A 16,239-nucleotide genomic window follows, 5' to 3' on the forward strand; every position below is an offset into this window, starting at 1 on the left:
TTTTGAGAATTTTAGTGTACTTATTTCAACAAGATATTTTTCCCTACTTGGGGAAAATTTTAAATATTCTTAAGTTTGATGTGAATTTACATATCAACATTATTGAGTATTGTGAAAGTTTAAGGAGAACTGGATTTAAAAAAAGGTCAGGATGCGTTAGTAGCAAGATTCAGATTAAACAAAGAGTAGAAAAGAAAAGTCAATCTAGACAGCCACGAATAAATTCGGTCTATTTGCGTGGCAAGTTGCACGCAGAAGATTTCTCTTTGGAGAATAAATTCCCTTTATGATGTCTTGATCAAATGAGCAAGACACAGACGAGCAATTACAATTTCTGGGTAGATGCCGGGTCTCGCCTACATATCTGAAGAGATCCGACTGAACCCTAATCAAGTCCCCTAGGCGTAGAAACGGTATGCGGAGGCGTCCGCGATGATGTTCCGCAATCCACCAATGGTCGATGCCATCATGATGAAGACTCCGATTATTATGGAGGCCTGAGGGCAAGTAAAGGAAAACAAGGTGTGTGTGAGTATGTCATTCATTCCCTGAAATTGCATTTAACAATAGTTTTGACTATTTAAAAGTGGGATTAGATAATGATTCGATTACCCAGTTGACGAACCAGTTGATGCTGAACTTCCTGGGCTTCTTGATGACCAGCCACATGATACTAGGGAGCTGCAAGATCAAGGCTCAGATGAACAGGCTGCTCAGAAAATACTATCATAGTCTAGAATCAAAATTTAGCCATGGGAGAAAGAGGCTTACGAAGAAGGACGTGGGAGCGAAACCAAACCCACCAAAGAAACCAAGCAGGTCGCCAAAGAAAGGGAATGTCACTCCGATGAGTAATGTGAATGCTGTATCAATCGCGAAACATGCACACCTTCACTTTCCGAATCATTTTTTTTGGGTCACCAGCTAAAGTTAAGCTTTGAGAGTTAACAAATGATTGAAGTAGGGGGTGGGGAATCTCTCACCAACGTAAGCAGATCGAGTAACGAGGCGGAGCGTTCTTCCGGGAGGAAAGTTCGCTCTCTTCACCATCGCGCTCTCCAGCATATCGAAAACAGGCATAGCGTAAACCTGCAGATGTTTACCATATTACATTAGCTTTCTGGGGTGACTTGTCTAGGTCATCAATGAGCGAAAGTGTGGTTGAAGTCACACCTGATAACCACCAATGACATGGACGACCACCATCAAGTTAGCTGAGGCAATGAGCCACGAGGGTTTTTTGAGTGCGATGAGCACATTGTCGTCGACGTCTTGCCCGAAGGCCCAGTAGCCTATGAGAGCTACAGGGAAGTAGCAAATGGCGTTGACGAGGTAGGCCCCGACCACACCTTTCCACATCGCCACCTTGGACGGCGTCTCGGGGGTCGATGGGATGGTGGCCTGGATCTCCAGGACCACCGCGTGCCCCGTGAAGGCCGACGAGATCTGGCCAAGCGCGTTGAACAGCCGGAACACATGGTCTGCGGAGTTGGCGTTCTTGTAGGCGTAGCTCACGTCGGGGACTCGACCATGGGCTAGGCTTCCTGCCCATGCTATGGTAGAGTAACTGCAGGAGGTCTCCCATTGGTCATGTTCTTTTCATGGTATCATGGTGAAGTCGCAACGAATTTGTTATTCAAGTACGGAAAATTTAGCACCCAATTAGGAAAATATCCGACCAGTTATGGACAAATGATTTGGTGGCGGCGGCTACCAAATTCACTTTCATCAACTAGCCAATGGCTTGACACTAATTCTTGGATGGTGATTTTCCAACTCAAGCCACTCGAGAGTGACCGGTGAGTCACTTTCACTTAAAATTTAATGAACGTGAACCATGTGTGTTCCTTTAAGACTCAAGTATGCCTTAATAAGATAAGGGGACGATTGAAGCTTAGTAATTAAGCAGTAACACCTCATATGATGCAGTCAACGCAACTTCTTTGGCACCCACCAAGAGAAAATGTCGTAGAATTTGGAAGCATGCTGATTTCGACTTCGAGCTGACCTAAAGACAAGCGGTAGGGTTTGTACCTGAGAGACATTATGGCCGCGGCCAAGGAAACACCGGCGATGGAACTGATGTTCGGGAGCTGAGAGAGGAAGAAGTGGACCGACCCGAAGATGCAGATCCAGTAGGATTGCCTGATCCTTGGGCAGTCCGTGCAGATCATCTCCATGAACTTCTTGAGGCACTTGCCACCCGTGACCATGTACACGATGCCGCACCCGACCTGGACGATCAGCTGCTGGGGGAGCACGATCCACAGGCCAAGCCTCTGGCCGAAGGCGTGCTGCCCGAGGTCGATGTAGCGGTCGAACCGGGTCCCTGGGACGCACTCGTGGAACTGCACCATCTGCCACATTGTGTTCAGGGTCATGCACCAGGATAGGACCAGCATTATTATTCCCGGACCCCTGGACAACATACACCAAATTTTATAGCGGACCAATTGTGAGTTCAGTGAACCTGAAGAGTTGGAAGTTCTGAGTTTGATTTGAAAGATTATTACCATCCTAGATAGGCCATGGCATAAGGCAAACTGAGGACGCCGGCGCCAATCATGGCGGTGACGGTATGGAAGGTGGAGTACCACCATTTGGCTCGCCGAGATGGGTCGCCGTCCTCCTTCCGTTTCTCATAGGAAGTAGCATCCTGCGGACACGTCTCGAGAAATCAAAAGACGGCTAAAAAAGGAAAAAGAAGTGCGGCAGCAATTCTTTTTATGAGAAGACCGAAGATCAGGTATTGCAACCAGCCAACCTTCGGAGGAGGAGAAGCCGACACCATGTCTCTGCCCCCTCTAACGAATGAAACAGGAGTCCAAAAGCTGGATCTTGGAAGCTCAGCGGCCTTTGTCTTCGAGGATTTATAGTGGTTCGGCTAGCTTAAAAACGAATTTCCATGCTTGTGTCTCTTAGTATCATAATCAAAATGGGACTTTTCAAATTCCCATTTTTGAACTGTGCGTGACACGTCCGCTACCCATTTCCACTTTTCTTTTTTTTGGTCGGTCAACCCATTTCCACTTTAGCAGCTTGTGTATGTGGTCTGCTTAAGAAGCTAGAGGTTCAGTCGTCGATTGCAGGTGCGGCAGAGGTCAAGCCAGACTATAAATATCTGTAAGTGCTTTGTTCCTCGTGAGTGTTGATTGCGAATCTAGAGTTGACGGTGTAAATTGATCCAATTTTACAAGAGGGATGTGGGCGTCTCATTCGAGAAGTGAACCACTGAAAGGTATCCGTCTATATACAGACTGGAATTCAATGCACTTTTAGGGTAGTTCAACATTTTTCTTGCACTGACAATCGCTAGATATCCTTTAGCAATATATAAAATTAGTACAGGAAGTTACACGATGGACTTTTTCAGTTTTCTAATCATGAAGTGACGGAATTTTGATTGGTACTTGATATAATCCACTTGTGTAACGTCAACGTAGCGTTCATCGTATTTTTTAGATTTTGTTCATTTCATGAAAAATATATCATTTTTGAAAAATAGTTTTTAGAAAAAATGTAATTATTTTATAGTATTCGGCTATAACCTGAAAAGAAGTAGAATTTTTTTTTTTTCTGTTTAGAAGAAAAATGTTTTCTTTCATGCACTCTTTTTCAATATATTTTTATCATTTTATTTTTAAAATATAATTTTAATTATTTTTATATTTTATTTTACTTTTTGTTTTTGTCTTCTTCTTCAGTCAGTTCCTAGCCACGACAACAATTGAAGGCAAGCTCTAGCTCGCTCGACACAAGCGAGCTAGAGGCTCGCACTTATGTAGCTCGTTGATTTGGCGAGTGGCAAGCTAGGGCTCGAGCTTGTCCTCTATCAAGCGAGCAATGAGCCTTGAGGTTGGGCAAACTTGAGGCTCGTGTATGGCTAGTTGCTGGTGCCAGGTGGTCGTCGTGGTTGGCGATCGGCCAAGACAGCTAAAAAAAAAAAATAAATAAAGAAAATAAGAAAATAAAAAGAAAAAGAATTAGAAATTCGAATTTTTTTAAAATGAATAAAAAGAAAAAGAAAGATAAAATAGATGGATATGAGATAAGAGAAAGTGAGTGAGGAAAATGTTTTCCACTTTTTCACAAGGGGAAGACATTTTCCCTATTCTTACCAAAAATAAAAATAAAAATATTTTCCCTATCTTGGAAGACTTTTATCAAGGAATATGTTTCTCAACTAATTCATTTTCTATGAAATGAATATAGGAAAATTCGGAAAATATTTTTTTGGAAGTTATTTTCCATGAAATGAACGGAGTCTTAATGCCACTTTGAATATATTTCGAATATTGACTAATTATACATGACACTAGGAACCTCTCTCTTGATTGCGTGTGAACTCTACCCTCCCTTTCGAGTGTTTTGCCTGCCCTCCACTTGTCTTGGACTCTCGCTTTCTATTTCACCACAACCAAGTGATTGATTTTGACTTGGACACATAAACCCAATAATGGCGCAATTCGTAAGTTTACAAATTGGGCTTTTCATCACATGGTGTTAGTGGAATAATCTTTGCTTTGTCGGTTTACTTTAGGTACTGATTCCTCCTTGCATTGTTTTTTTTTTTTTTTTGGCTGCTTTTGATGTAGTGGAAGGTCTGTTCGAGCGTCCATAAACTACTGAGCAATTGAGTAGAGGGTGGAATTCTTTTGGCCAAATATAAAAGTGCACAACCACATTGTGCTTTTGTGATTCTCGTGCTGCTGCACCTAACCCCAGTAAAGGTGACGTTTACGAATTTCTGTCTGCTGCGTTCAAATTTTATGTCTTTTTCAATTTTGTCCTTCGGCCCTATCGCAACATGTTTTGACTGATTCTCGGCCCAAAAAATAAAATAAAATATAATGAAATAAAAAATTTCCATTTATTGGACAAATGGTTTATGGAGAAGAAACAAAAAAGAAATGAAAAAGTTCATGCAACAGAATGTCGTACACTTGTTAAAGAATGTTGGGTTCTCCTCTGTCGCTAGTTGAAGACATCTAGATTAAGATGAAAACCCGGGTTTCAATTAATTATTAAAAATAGAAGCAAATGAAATTTATCAGAGTAGCCACAGACCATTGAATTTTCCTTCTTCTTCTTTTTTTTTTTTTTTCCCTTGACGAGGTTTATGTAATAATCATGTTACCGCAATTGCTATATAGTTTCACCGAATTCAATCACTAATCTTCAATGAAAATCCGAATTGACAGTACCGTGACTTCGCTCTCCATCAAATTTACAATCTCCTTCATCAGATGGTTGGCAAGGTTGGGCAATTTTTCGCAAGCCTATGGTTCGTATTGTGTTATTGAATTCCTACTCTTGTGTCGTTATCAAAGTTTCAACGTGTTCATAAGCTATTTTTCACCAATTTCTTTTTAATTATTGGTTAGGAACTTGACCACAGTAATTGTAACAAGATGAATTCAATAATAAGGCATGGTCTAGACTCTAGTTACCATTTTTCCTTTTTGGGTAAATGACTCTGTTTACTGTCTACTATTTAGGCATGATGATGGGCTGGATCGGCTGGATCAAACCGGGCCTCATCGAATGTCGCTTTCCTGGGCCGATTTGCATACCTCGATTAAGGAAGTTTCCAACGTTTGACCTCAAGGGGACATGCGATGTTTAAGTCAGAAAACCAATGACAAGCAAAGAGAAATGGGCCGCGTGCTTTGAGAGACAGGATGAGAAGAAGTTACAGGTTACCTAGCCTGAAATATAACACAGATAGTAGAGAGAACATTTGGATATTCTATATGGCGATGCGAATCGATGCGTTTTCATCATTGGCACGTCGAATCAAAATCAATTTGTTTAAGGTCGACATGGATTGCCATGGACTATAAACATGATTATGGCATGTCCGGTCCAAATTGCTAGCTCTAGTTGTTCTTCTTAGGTCTGGCCGTGATTGCTTTCCATGGTCCGAACTCCGGCGAAGGGCTGACCTCTACTCCTCGGCACTGACCCGCCCTCCCCTGCCTCACCAGTGCAGGCGATCGAGTCATCTTGAAGGGGCTGATAATTTAGCGGACAAGTTATTATGCAAGAGAGGATATAGAAGTGTACTTGAGCCCTCTCTTTCCAGCATAACTATCTCCTACTAGTTGCATGCACGTTGGATTCGATGTATTAGGCCTTTAAAGTAGTTAATCAGGGATTTTTAGTAGTTACAGCTAATTTATCCGTTTATACTAATCAAGTGGTCCAAATGTGGGAACCAATCATAAAAACTGATTTAAGGGTAGTCTTTAATCGTTGCTCAAAAGAGCATTCAAATGCACGTAAAAATGTCATAGTCTTTTTTTTTTTTTTTTTTTTTTGGTAAAACATATTCTTTTTTCTTTCATTCTTAATAAAGTAAGAGGTGACGTGTTTTGTTGATTCTGTGATCCCAAATAATCTTATTTATCATATAAACTCTTTTATTTTTTTGGGTGCACAACCCATGTTAATATCAAAATAATAAATTTAATTTTTTTTTCACTCATATGACGTCTAAATGATATGGTTTAATGAAATTTCTCTATCAACGTTCTAATTGGACAATTCAAACGAATGGCCATGATATTTTCAGACTTGAATCGGACACATTACCTAGTGATGGATTGCTCATGACAAACACTATCTAATTCCTAAAGTGCGTTTAATTAAACTAGCTATTCAATCTGCATTTGCCAATAGAGGTGATTCGTCCTATCGGACTGTGCTATGTCGTGTTGTATTGACATAAGGGTATACTAAAGGTTGACATAGACACTAATCCACTAATTTAACTGGGTTTCGTGAGACAATTATGCCTCTGGCGAACTGTGGACACGAACACGATACAAATATTAATCATGTCTTGCGAGTCAAGGCTAAATTGACTCGAACATGATTAGCCTTGACCCAATCCCGTCAATTTCGGTTGTATTCCATTGGTGTCATTTTGCCATGTCACCGATTACCCTCCCTAATAATCAGATGAATTTTACGCTTATTAATCTTCAATTAATTTTAAGATTTTGTAATGCTTTGGGGAGCCCGTGCCACCATGGAAAGTGAATTTGAGAAGAGTCGCTCTCGTTATATTCCGCCTAATGTTGGGAAAATATTGAAGCTGGCTTACAAGTTTGGTTTTTACAAAAAAAAATCCGGTTAAAGATTACCCCAAAGCAAATTATAAATATACTAAATAAAAAAAATATTCATATCCCAATATGTTAATTACCCATAACACTACTAGCCAGTCGATAATCAAACTTTGTAAAATTTCCATACTTAGTATACTTAACAAGTATCGACGCACATAATTTTTTTTTTTATTTTATTACAAAATGAGATGGGCAACTAATAAATGAGAATTAAAATAAGGGAGAGGAGCTAGACGTACCGCGCCCCCACCCAGAACTTTATCACGCGACCATCTAGTCCAGTTTTGTTGATCACGTCTTGTCGCAATCAGTAATCACGTCTCCTCGCATGCGCATCTGAGAAAGCAAAATTACCCAGATTCCCAACCAAGCCACTACCATAATATTTTTTCTCAATTTAAGGGACTTCGAATTAGATCCCTCTATCACGACACCAATTGAAAACAAAGCAAGAAATTCGGCACCGGAGTCACGACACGTATAGCTTTACGGATTCTTGTCTGATCAGTACATAACGTTAGGGAGAAGGCGTATGAGAAATCGTACACTTACTTTATACGGATACCGGGAGCTTGTTAACAGGACTCGATATCTCGTAAAGCATCCGAAGGATCACAAGATCCCCCCTCGAAAACTACGAAGTGGGTCATCGCGACGGATTCTGGAATCGGAAGGGGGTGCTGAGCTACGGGACAAGCAGGTCGCCGTCACGAAACTTCTCCTCAAGGAAACGCCAAGGTCAAGACGGACATATGATTTCTCATCTTTCGTCGAACCGATGAAAAGGCGAGATGTTTTGTTGTATGCGTGCGGACCTGCAGCGTGAAAGAGGTCCAGGAAATTTCCTGCTCGATCCAAACGAGAGGCCCGCGGGAGTTCAAGTTGGCCCACCACCAACCAATGGTTGCATCATGCTAGAAAAATCTCGTTTAACCGAAGACGTGAGGTGAGAATGCAGATCGTACGAGTCCCGGCTTTCGACGGGGACATCCGAATTCCGGCACGCCTCGAATACTTCGTAGTGGAAAACCGGGGCGACCCGTCTCGCTCTCGAAAAATGAGTATCGTAAAAAATTAGAATCCGATGAATCGAATGAAATTGACCTGGTGGGTTTGATATATCAATTTCGTCATTTGCTTTAGGCGTAGGGTTTTCTCTTTATTTGATCTCTTTCGAGGTATACCCTGAAATTGAAAGAGTGACGTGGAGTAAACAAATTAACGTGGAGATTTGTTCCCCTCTCAACTAGTTTATTTTATAGTCATAACCTACCTGGGGATGGCTCTTCTTACTAAGATTATTTTATTGATGAATCGTGGTCATCATCGTCCAATTAAGATCATTTTAAATGGAGACCTTAAAATGAAGACTAATTGATCGATACATTGAATAGAAGCAAACGGATGGCGACACAAGAGAAGACGTATGGTGAACACGATGCGATACATAAGCCATGAAGATAACATTAGAAAATTAACAAAGGGAAAGGGTAGAAGTTAAAGAAAACCACTTTTGATCTCCGGTTGCCCAAACCGGCAATGTGGTTTTGTGGGATTGCTCGCGGGGATCGAATCCCGGACTCGAAGATTAGATAGAACATTAGAAAGGCAAAGCCAAAAGGAAATCACTTTCGATCTCCAGTTTGCCTAAATGGGCATCTGGGTTTCATGCCGTTGCTCGTGGAGTTCGAATCCGGGAGCAGTAAGTCTCACTCTCCAGTCCCTTGTACCCTGTTTAGCAAGTGCAAGCATCTTGCGTATGAAGCAGGCAGAAAGGATACATTTTATACGTTTCATTTTCTGTTTACCCTTTAACACCTTTTGGCCTCGTCTATTTATTCTGCCCAAGAGGCGACTCGTTTAAGCCAAGCCACGCCACCGAACGGGCATAGAACGTCGCGCTTCTCGCTCTCCCTTCTGCTCTCTCTTCTCTCCTGCCTGCAAAGCTCGTCCGGGTTCTTTCGGACGGACGGAGGGAGGGAGGGAGGGACGGAGGGTATCCGGAGGAGTCCTTCTTGCCGCCGCTTCCATCTCCACGCTTGCCCCTCGCTGCCGCTCGCCAGCTGAGTCGAGATGAGCTCGGTCTTGCAGGTAATGTAATCTCTCTCGCTGGTTTCTGGGCTCGTCTTGAATGTTTCGGGTTCGATCTGTGATGGGTAGGGGATGATATTTGGAATTGATGGGTCTGTGCCAGGGCTTCTCCAAATCGCTCGCCATGACCGTGCTGTCCGAAATCGGAGACAAGACGTTCTTCGCGGCCGCGGTAAGTTTGACTGGCTTCGATTGCACCGCCGCCCCCCGCTCCCTGATTTATGGGATCTTGTTGTGCTGCTGTAAAATATAAGTAATTTGCAATACGGCATTTCCTCTCTTTTCTGTACTGGCTGACTACATATTAAATGGGTAGAGCCCCTTTTTTTTCGTGGCAAGAGCTATCGAGTTCTGAATTGTGTCGTGCGGGTTTCCGTGGACCCACGTGAGAAGTGAAGTCACCGAATCTGATGATTCCGTATTGCTTTCCTGCTCCAACCATCGATCTAAGGACTGTTTTTTCTGGAGTCGCGTGCGTTGGTATTTGCCCTGGAAGAGACCTGCCCAGTTAGTTATTCTTTGGTTTGCTGTAGGTGGAGGAGTCTGGTCATGTTGCTCTATACGGGGTTTGGGTTTTTGCTCGTATTACTTAATGGGATTGGCTTTGCAAAGACATGGGTGGTTGAGAGTTTATAGAATCTGTCACTGTACCGTTGGCTGATCTAGCCCAGCAAGTATAAGAATTCAAACTTGGAAACCATGCGACGCTGGAAAAAGCTTGATTTAATCTCTGGATACTATCCAAAAGAGTTCATTAGGTTCATGGAGTTGACTTTGGGGGATTGGAAAATTAGCTTTTGTTGTCAGTGGCCTAGTTCTTCCATTTTTCTGTATTTAAATGAATATCAGTTATCCTGTTCTGCAACAACTACAAATCATTTTTTAGATTGCGGAGAACGCCCATTCCTGAGTGGTAAAAAATTGGACAGTCAGTGACAATGTTTCTTCTCTGGTAGCAACTTACTTTACGAGCTCAAATGGCTTTATCTCTAGGTTCTTGGAGTTTATTGCTGTCATTTATCGTCATTTTAGTTGGTGGCACAAATTATTAGGAGAAAATAGATAGGTTTGCATGACATATGTTGTATAAAAACACAGAAATATGTCATCAACAAGACAACCTATCAAAAATTGGACCATGGTGCAAACCATCAAAACTCTTTCTTGAGAGCTAGTCGTGGATAAAACCGTCTACAATTTATCCAAGGACATTTTCTTCGTCCCCTGAGGTTATTTTATTTTGTCTGTTTGGTGTATAGAACGGCTCTGGTATCATTTGCTTATAGGCTAATAGCATGGCGATGAGGTCTTTTCTTTTTTAATAGAAGCAAGATGAATACTATGAGTCTATGACCCTATCCAGCATCAGTTACAAGTCTTTTAGTAGCCTTCCCTATCACTTTGCCCAAAATCAGTGTGTTACTGGCCAGGAAGGGCGGATGAAAGATAATACAAGTTTTCCCATATTCACTTATCCTATCTTGCAACTGCATCCGAAGTAGCTTTGTCCCTCTAGCGAGTGCTTCATTGTCAGCTGCTTGACTAGGTTCCATTGTGACCTGCATTACATCAAACTCTACCTTCATCCGCAATAGCTTCCTACCATGTTCATTTTCATGATTCATGTGTTCAGATTCTGGCTATGCGTCACCCAAGGAGACTTGTCTTGTCAGGTTGCTTGGCAGCTCTGGTGGTAAGCGAACTTCTACAACTTTCAAATATTTAGTGCCTTAGCCTGAAGTCGTTCCAGACGCTCTATCTTTCATGGACTAAGACCTTCTGTTTCTGTACCTTTTATCCAGGTGATGACAATTCTTTCTGCTTTTGTTGGTTGGGCTGCTCCTAACCTGGTTAGTTGTTTGCTTTATGATTTCTGCAATATTTCTTTCTTCTATTGCTACTTGATGTGAATGTCAATATACATGACAAGGGGAACATTTGTTTTCTTTTACTTATTGGATGTCCATTTGATGTTCTCTTTTAAGGAAGTGATGGCCTGAATCATATGCTTTTAGTATAATTCTAGAATTCTGAAGCTTTTTATTTAATAATAAAGAATTTCATTATCTTGGAACTCTCATAATATGACTTTTGTTAATGTGAAACACGTCAAACCTTTCAAAATGTAACGATTGATGTGTAGAATTACACATGTTCTTTCATAGTTATTTCAAACTTGAGATGTCCTTTTCCTTCTTCAAAATTTTGGAGGGAAAGCCACTAGTAGAATTAATAAGCTGCAACAAACAGGCCTGCCTCCTAAATTTACTGTATGCATTTCTTGTTGTTGTGATCCTGACCTGGTTTTACCCTTTTCCTGGTTGATATCATATTTATAGAGCCTAGTGAGATGCAGTTGAAGAATAACATAACTGTTTCAATTTTTTGTTTCGGAAAATCTATTAAGCTGTTTTGAAATCAGTCTAGACAGTGAGACTGAAAGACTTTCTACAAGCAGAGGATTTCAGTGGAAACGAGCTGTACTTGATGCAATTTGCTTCAAAGACTCTTGAGAAATAACTTTAGTGCATGATAAGCTGACCTAGCTATTACCGTCATTTCTTTTCTGCATGTCTCCTAATTGCAGTGATGCATTATGCCTGTAGAAATGGGCCAATTCATCTTATTCAAACAGAAAGTGAAATAAAAAACTTACCTGAACTTGTGCACTGTAGACAGATGAACCTGGATTGACATTTGCACCATATTAGTGTCAATCATTTCTAGTACAACAGCATCGTACTGATTTGAGCTATCCATTCTGGATCAGTGACACTGTGATTCATTTCTCCTTTTTAGTCTGTAAAAAGAATCTCTATTTTCAGCCTTTTCTATTTGAATGTACATTTTTTCGTTCACCGAATATATTCTGATGTTATGGAATTCTTTGTGCAGATTTCCCGTAAATGGACTCACCATATAACAACATTGTTATTCTTTGGGTTTGGCATTTGGTCTTTGTGGGATGGATTTCATGAGGGAGGGTAAGGTTATCAGCTATTGCTTATCCCCTAGACTTAACCTTTTTCTTCTCCCTCTAGACAAAAAGGTTTTACTCGTGTTGAGCTTATCTGGTGTCCTTACAGGGAATCTGAAGAACTTGCTGAAGTTGAAGCAAAATTGGTGGGTCTTCCTTTGTGTCTCTTGTCCATATTACCTTTCGTACAGAAATCCCAATCAGTTCTGTCTGTTATGTTTTGTGATTAGGATGCCGACTGGACGAAGGCTGGCTCTGGAGCAGCCAAACAGAATGGCAAGGTACACTTCTGATGAGTGAAACACGGTGTGATGACTTGCTTATGTTGTGGCTGGTTGAGAAATTGAAGTCAGAATATTTGAGACCCTGCTTTATGCTTTAACACCTTTAGCGAACCTGCCAGGTTGCTGATGATGTTAAAAAAGAGACACGGCCATTTCTCTCACAGTTCTTCTCACCCATCTTGTTGAAGGTCTGATATCTATATGAAATTTTTAGTTGTCTGAAAACAATATTAAAGTTCCTGATTATTCGCATCGTTCCATTCTGCAGGCATTTTCAATCACATTTTTCGGTGAATGGGGTGACAAGAGCCAGGTAGACAGTCCTAGGAAATTCAAGTTCATGTTACAATTTTATTCTCTGTACTCTTTTGTTCTCTTCATTTACACTGAGTGCAATTTCATTTTCAGCTGGCTACAATTGGTCTGGCAGCAGATGAGAATCCATTTGGTGTAGTACTTGGTGGAATTGTGTAAGTCAAGCTCCGCATCTTCTTGTTGCAGACATTCATATGATTCTCTTCATATTGGTCTACTATTTGTAGCTTTGAGCACATATGGGGCTTTGTGCTTTTGTCTCGAGTTTTGACATGTTCATCACGATCACTTAGTTTATTATTTGGTTCATCAATGCGTGTCAACTCCCTGATTCATCAGACATCGAAAAACTTAGGTAGGAAAGGTTGCAATAATCAGTTGAGACTACCATTCTGCTAAGCCAAGGATGAGTTATTCCTAATGAATGTATTTGGTACTTATGAACTTATCTTTGGCCATAAATTAGTCACTTAGTTAATCAGTGAGGAAATTATTTATGAAATGCTGGAGTGTTACTTGAAAAGTTGGTCTTTTCCTGGACGATGAGAAAATTGGTATGTGTTATTCTGGGGCACCAAATGGCTGTCCTCGAAACCAATTCCCAAGTATAGAGTTTTATGAGGTTTCTTATATTTCTCCAGAGGAAAAGAAATTGATAGAAGTTAACACTTGGCGATTAGTTGGGTGAACAGTCACGGTACTCAGTTAGCACCTAAGCATTCTCAGTGAATGAGGAGTTTGGTTGTTTTGATCCTTCTGGTTTCTACATGTTTCATGTAGAATTATATGCAACTTATTAAGCTGGTTCTACTTGCTTTATGCTTTGGTGTCTGATGATCACCTACCATAGTTTGGACCTGGGGACAGCAGATAATTTGGGTGAAACCAGGGTTAATGTAGTGGCAGTGCTCTTTGCTTTGAGGACTATAAATTTGTACTAAGTCGGTAATCACAATTTGAAAATTTTTGTAGAAGTTTTGCAGCGTTGTGCTTCTGATGATTTAAAATGCATGGACAAATTCAAAATGTAAGGCACATAATACTATGTTGGGTGGGTGTCTTGGTACGGAAAGGAACATCATGCCGGCATCATCATTCTCATACTCTGACCAGTGCCTTGTAGCTATATGAACAGACTTAAAAATCTCGATGTCTTACTGCATGTGATGGCATTTAACTAAGAATCTGCCGTCTTGTGTCATAGGATCTCTTTCTGCAATTTTGCCAGAGCAAAACTTAAGGTTGATAACTGATATACTTACGCGTTCTGCTTACTTCTGGTATGTTTCCTTTCACAGTGCACAAGCGTTGTGTACAACCGCTGCTGTTGTGGGAGGGAAGAGCTTGGCATCTCAGATTTCTGAGAAAATAGTAATTTCTGCCTCTTGCTTGTTTGTATGAGGCAGTTATATTTTCCCTCTCATGATAATAATTTGGGGCATGCTTGAACTGTTGCATTTTTCAGGTAGCCTTGTCAGGTGGAGTCCTCTTTATCGTGTTTGGTATTCAGTCCTTTCTCTCAACAGTCGAATGATAAGACACGATATTGTTTAAGGTGAGTGATATTACATACAATATCCACCGTACATTTGGGCCACTAATTCAATCGAAACTCCGCTAGCACATTCCTGTTAAATCAAGTCAAATGACAACTCCACCTGTTGATTAATTTGTCAAAAGAGCTTGCGTTTACTGACATCCCTGCCCATTTCTTGTTATGTTGTCTCGTACAATTGGGAAGAACTATTTTTGTGCAAAGCCACTTGTGTCTTGAGTTGTTTCTTCACGTGATTGCATCGGCTGAACTTTTTTGTTTCTTTTGCCCCTAGTGAGAAGATATAAGGAAAATCAGCTTCAGCTTTCTGGATCGCCAAAAGAAGGGGATTGGAACCATTTATCCTATAATACTTCATAGCGACATGGAAGCTAAAAGATGACAACTTTAATTTTGAAAGAGACATGAGTTGGCTTCATGGTGACGGTAGCCAGCTACATTGGTGTATTTTCGACTTGCTATAGCGACAATTCTTAGAAACTTCATTCAGTCCATATAACATTTTGCTTCCTTTCTGACTCTTCTATAGATGAAAATCATACTGGAATGCCAATGTCAGGGATTCCATTGCGATCAATATAGCTTAGATTGCTTTTCACCATATCCCTGCCACTCTTTCTCACTTGTATTTTTCCCTGGGACACCATGTGCCCTTTATGTACTTGTATTCTGTCCAACATGCTTTTCTTTTTCTGGCCAATTAGCAGGAGGGTTTCTATAGTTAAATCTTTTCAAGATGAAGAAACTACCTGTCTCTTTTATAAAATGAAGTACTTTCGGATGCTTTCTCGTGTATATTCGCCCATCTGGCTAATTATTGGGTAAAATACCAACAATTAGCTGTAAAGTTTTCTATCTTAATGATGACTGCGATTTAATTCATACATTCTCCTTATGTTTCGAACTTATGATCGTCACCTTTCTCGACCACTCCTCTCTTTCTCGCCCCTTCTCTTATTTCATTTCTCGAAGACCAACATGCAAAACTACCTTAACACGATATAATCATGAATAGACCCTAAAAGTCTTTTGACTTCTTTCAATATGCATTTTTTTTTACATCCACCCCATTATGCATCTAGAAATTAAACGATGCTAGTGAAAGCTCAGGCTCCCTCTTGTTCCACTCGAGTGGCTCATTTTGAGTTGTTTACTTGCAAAACTCTTCATAAATTTACTTAGACTGCGTTTGGTCATCTAGGTTTTTTTTCGGATAGGATAAAGGTCAAATAATATAATAATGGGTGTTATATCTTACACAGTAATTGGTGAATGTTTGGATATTATATGAATATAGACATGGTACCATTTTGCCTACGCACAAATTCTTCTCTCCACCCGTTACCAATGTGCCATTGTCATCAACGTGGAGTAGCTGTTGCCTTCCGCTGCCACCTGTCAAGGCGCCGTAGACATCAACTTGCCACATATTTAACTGGATCTCTTGGTGTTAAGGTTTCCACACTTGCTGAAGTTTTGGACACCGAGGCTGGTTACTATGGAAAAGGTGTTAACAATCTAAATGCAGATCAAGAAGAAGAGGAGAAAAACAAATTAACGAGGTTTGGTAGTGTGCCTACATCCTTGAGTAAGCCTCCTTGACCCTTTTTTTTTTCTCCTTAATCATTAAATGTGTACAAACCTCCATATATATCGACTTCTACAAGTCAAGTGTCTCCAAATTAGGAAAATATAATCCTCTACAAATAAGGAGGAAATAAAATGCCCTACAAATTAGGGGATTCCAGCTCATGCCAACACTCCCCTTCTAGTTGGCAGATAGATATTTCGCATGCCCAACTTGTCTAAGAGCCGTAGAATGTCTTGTTTGACGCAGCCTTTGTCAAGATATTTGTTAGTTGGTCCTTGAATTTCATGAATGGA

The 16,239-nt window shown here is 40.7% G+C and overlaps 2 protein-coding genes across 3 annotated transcripts; one reads left to right on the forward strand and one right to left on the reverse strand.

Annotated features, from left to right (window-relative positions):
* Positions 1-205: 205 nt before the first annotated feature.
* On the reverse strand, positions 206-2,884 carry LOC104433293 (lysine histidine transporter-like 6). The gene is made up of 8 exons (XM_010045981.3): positions 2,765-2,884; positions 2,514-2,656; positions 2,035-2,418; positions 1,174-1,567; positions 984-1,089; positions 772-863; positions 613-681; positions 206-497 (listed from the first exon to the last, which is right to left on the reverse strand). Exons 1-8 carry the CDS (start codon positions 2,789-2,791, stop codon positions 399-401), a joined length of 1,314 nt encoding a protein of 437 aa, XP_010044283.2. The 5' UTR covers positions 2,792-2,884; the 3' UTR covers positions 206-398.
* Positions 2,885-8,686: 5,802 nt separating this feature from the next.
* Positions 8,687-15,136, forward strand: LOC104433294 (GDT1-like protein 4). 2 transcript variants are annotated; one of them, XM_010045983.3, is made up of 14 exons: positions 8,687-8,835; positions 8,983-9,224; positions 9,328-9,396; positions 10,858-10,917; positions 11,027-11,074; positions 12,120-12,208; positions 12,311-12,347; positions 12,432-12,482; positions 12,605-12,673; positions 12,754-12,798; positions 12,894-12,955; positions 14,099-14,171; positions 14,266-14,355; positions 14,630-15,136. In XM_010045983.3, exons 2-13 carry the CDS (start codon positions 9,207-9,209, stop codon positions 14,332-14,334), a joined length of 690 nt encoding a protein of 229 aa, XP_010044285.1. In that variant the 5' UTR covers positions 8,687-8,835; positions 8,983-9,206; the 3' UTR covers positions 14,335-14,355; positions 14,630-15,136. The 2 variants fall into 2 exon arrangements, with proteins under 2 accessions (XP_010044285.1, XP_018724572.1); XM_018869027.2 differs by having other exon boundaries at positions 8,700-9,224.
* Positions 15,137-16,239: the final 1,103 nt, after the last annotated feature.

The sequence above is a fragment of the Eucalyptus grandis genome, chromosome 2 (genome assembly GCF_016545825.1).
Source record: "Eucalyptus grandis isolate ANBG69807.140 chromosome 2, ASM1654582v1, whole genome shotgun sequence".
Classification (NCBI taxonomy): domain Eukaryota; kingdom Viridiplantae; phylum Streptophyta; class Magnoliopsida; order Myrtales; family Myrtaceae; genus Eucalyptus; species Eucalyptus grandis.

Bases quoted from the DNA above. Each gene is read 5' to 3' on its own strand.
- LOC104433293 (XM_010045981.3), bottom strand. From the start codon at position 2,791: ATGGTGTCGGCTTCTCCTCCTCCGAAG. The intron at 1,568-2,034 runs GTACAAACCCTA...GACCTCCTGCAG, and splicing joins GCGGCCATAATGTCTCTCAG to TTACTCTACCATAGCATGGG. The intron at 498-612 runs GTAATCGAATCA...ACTTGCCCTCAG, and splicing joins TCAACTGGTTCGTCAACTGG to GCCTCCATAATAATCGGAGT.
- LOC104433294 (XM_010045983.3), top strand. The intron at 12,348-12,431 runs GTGGGTCTTCCT...TTTTGTGATTAG, and splicing joins CTGAAGTTGAAGCAAAATTG to GATGCCGACTGGACGAAGGC. The intron at 12,799-12,893 runs GTAGACAGTCCT...TTTCATTTTCAG, and splicing joins AATGGGGTGACAAGAGCCAG to CTGGCTACAATTGGTCTGGC.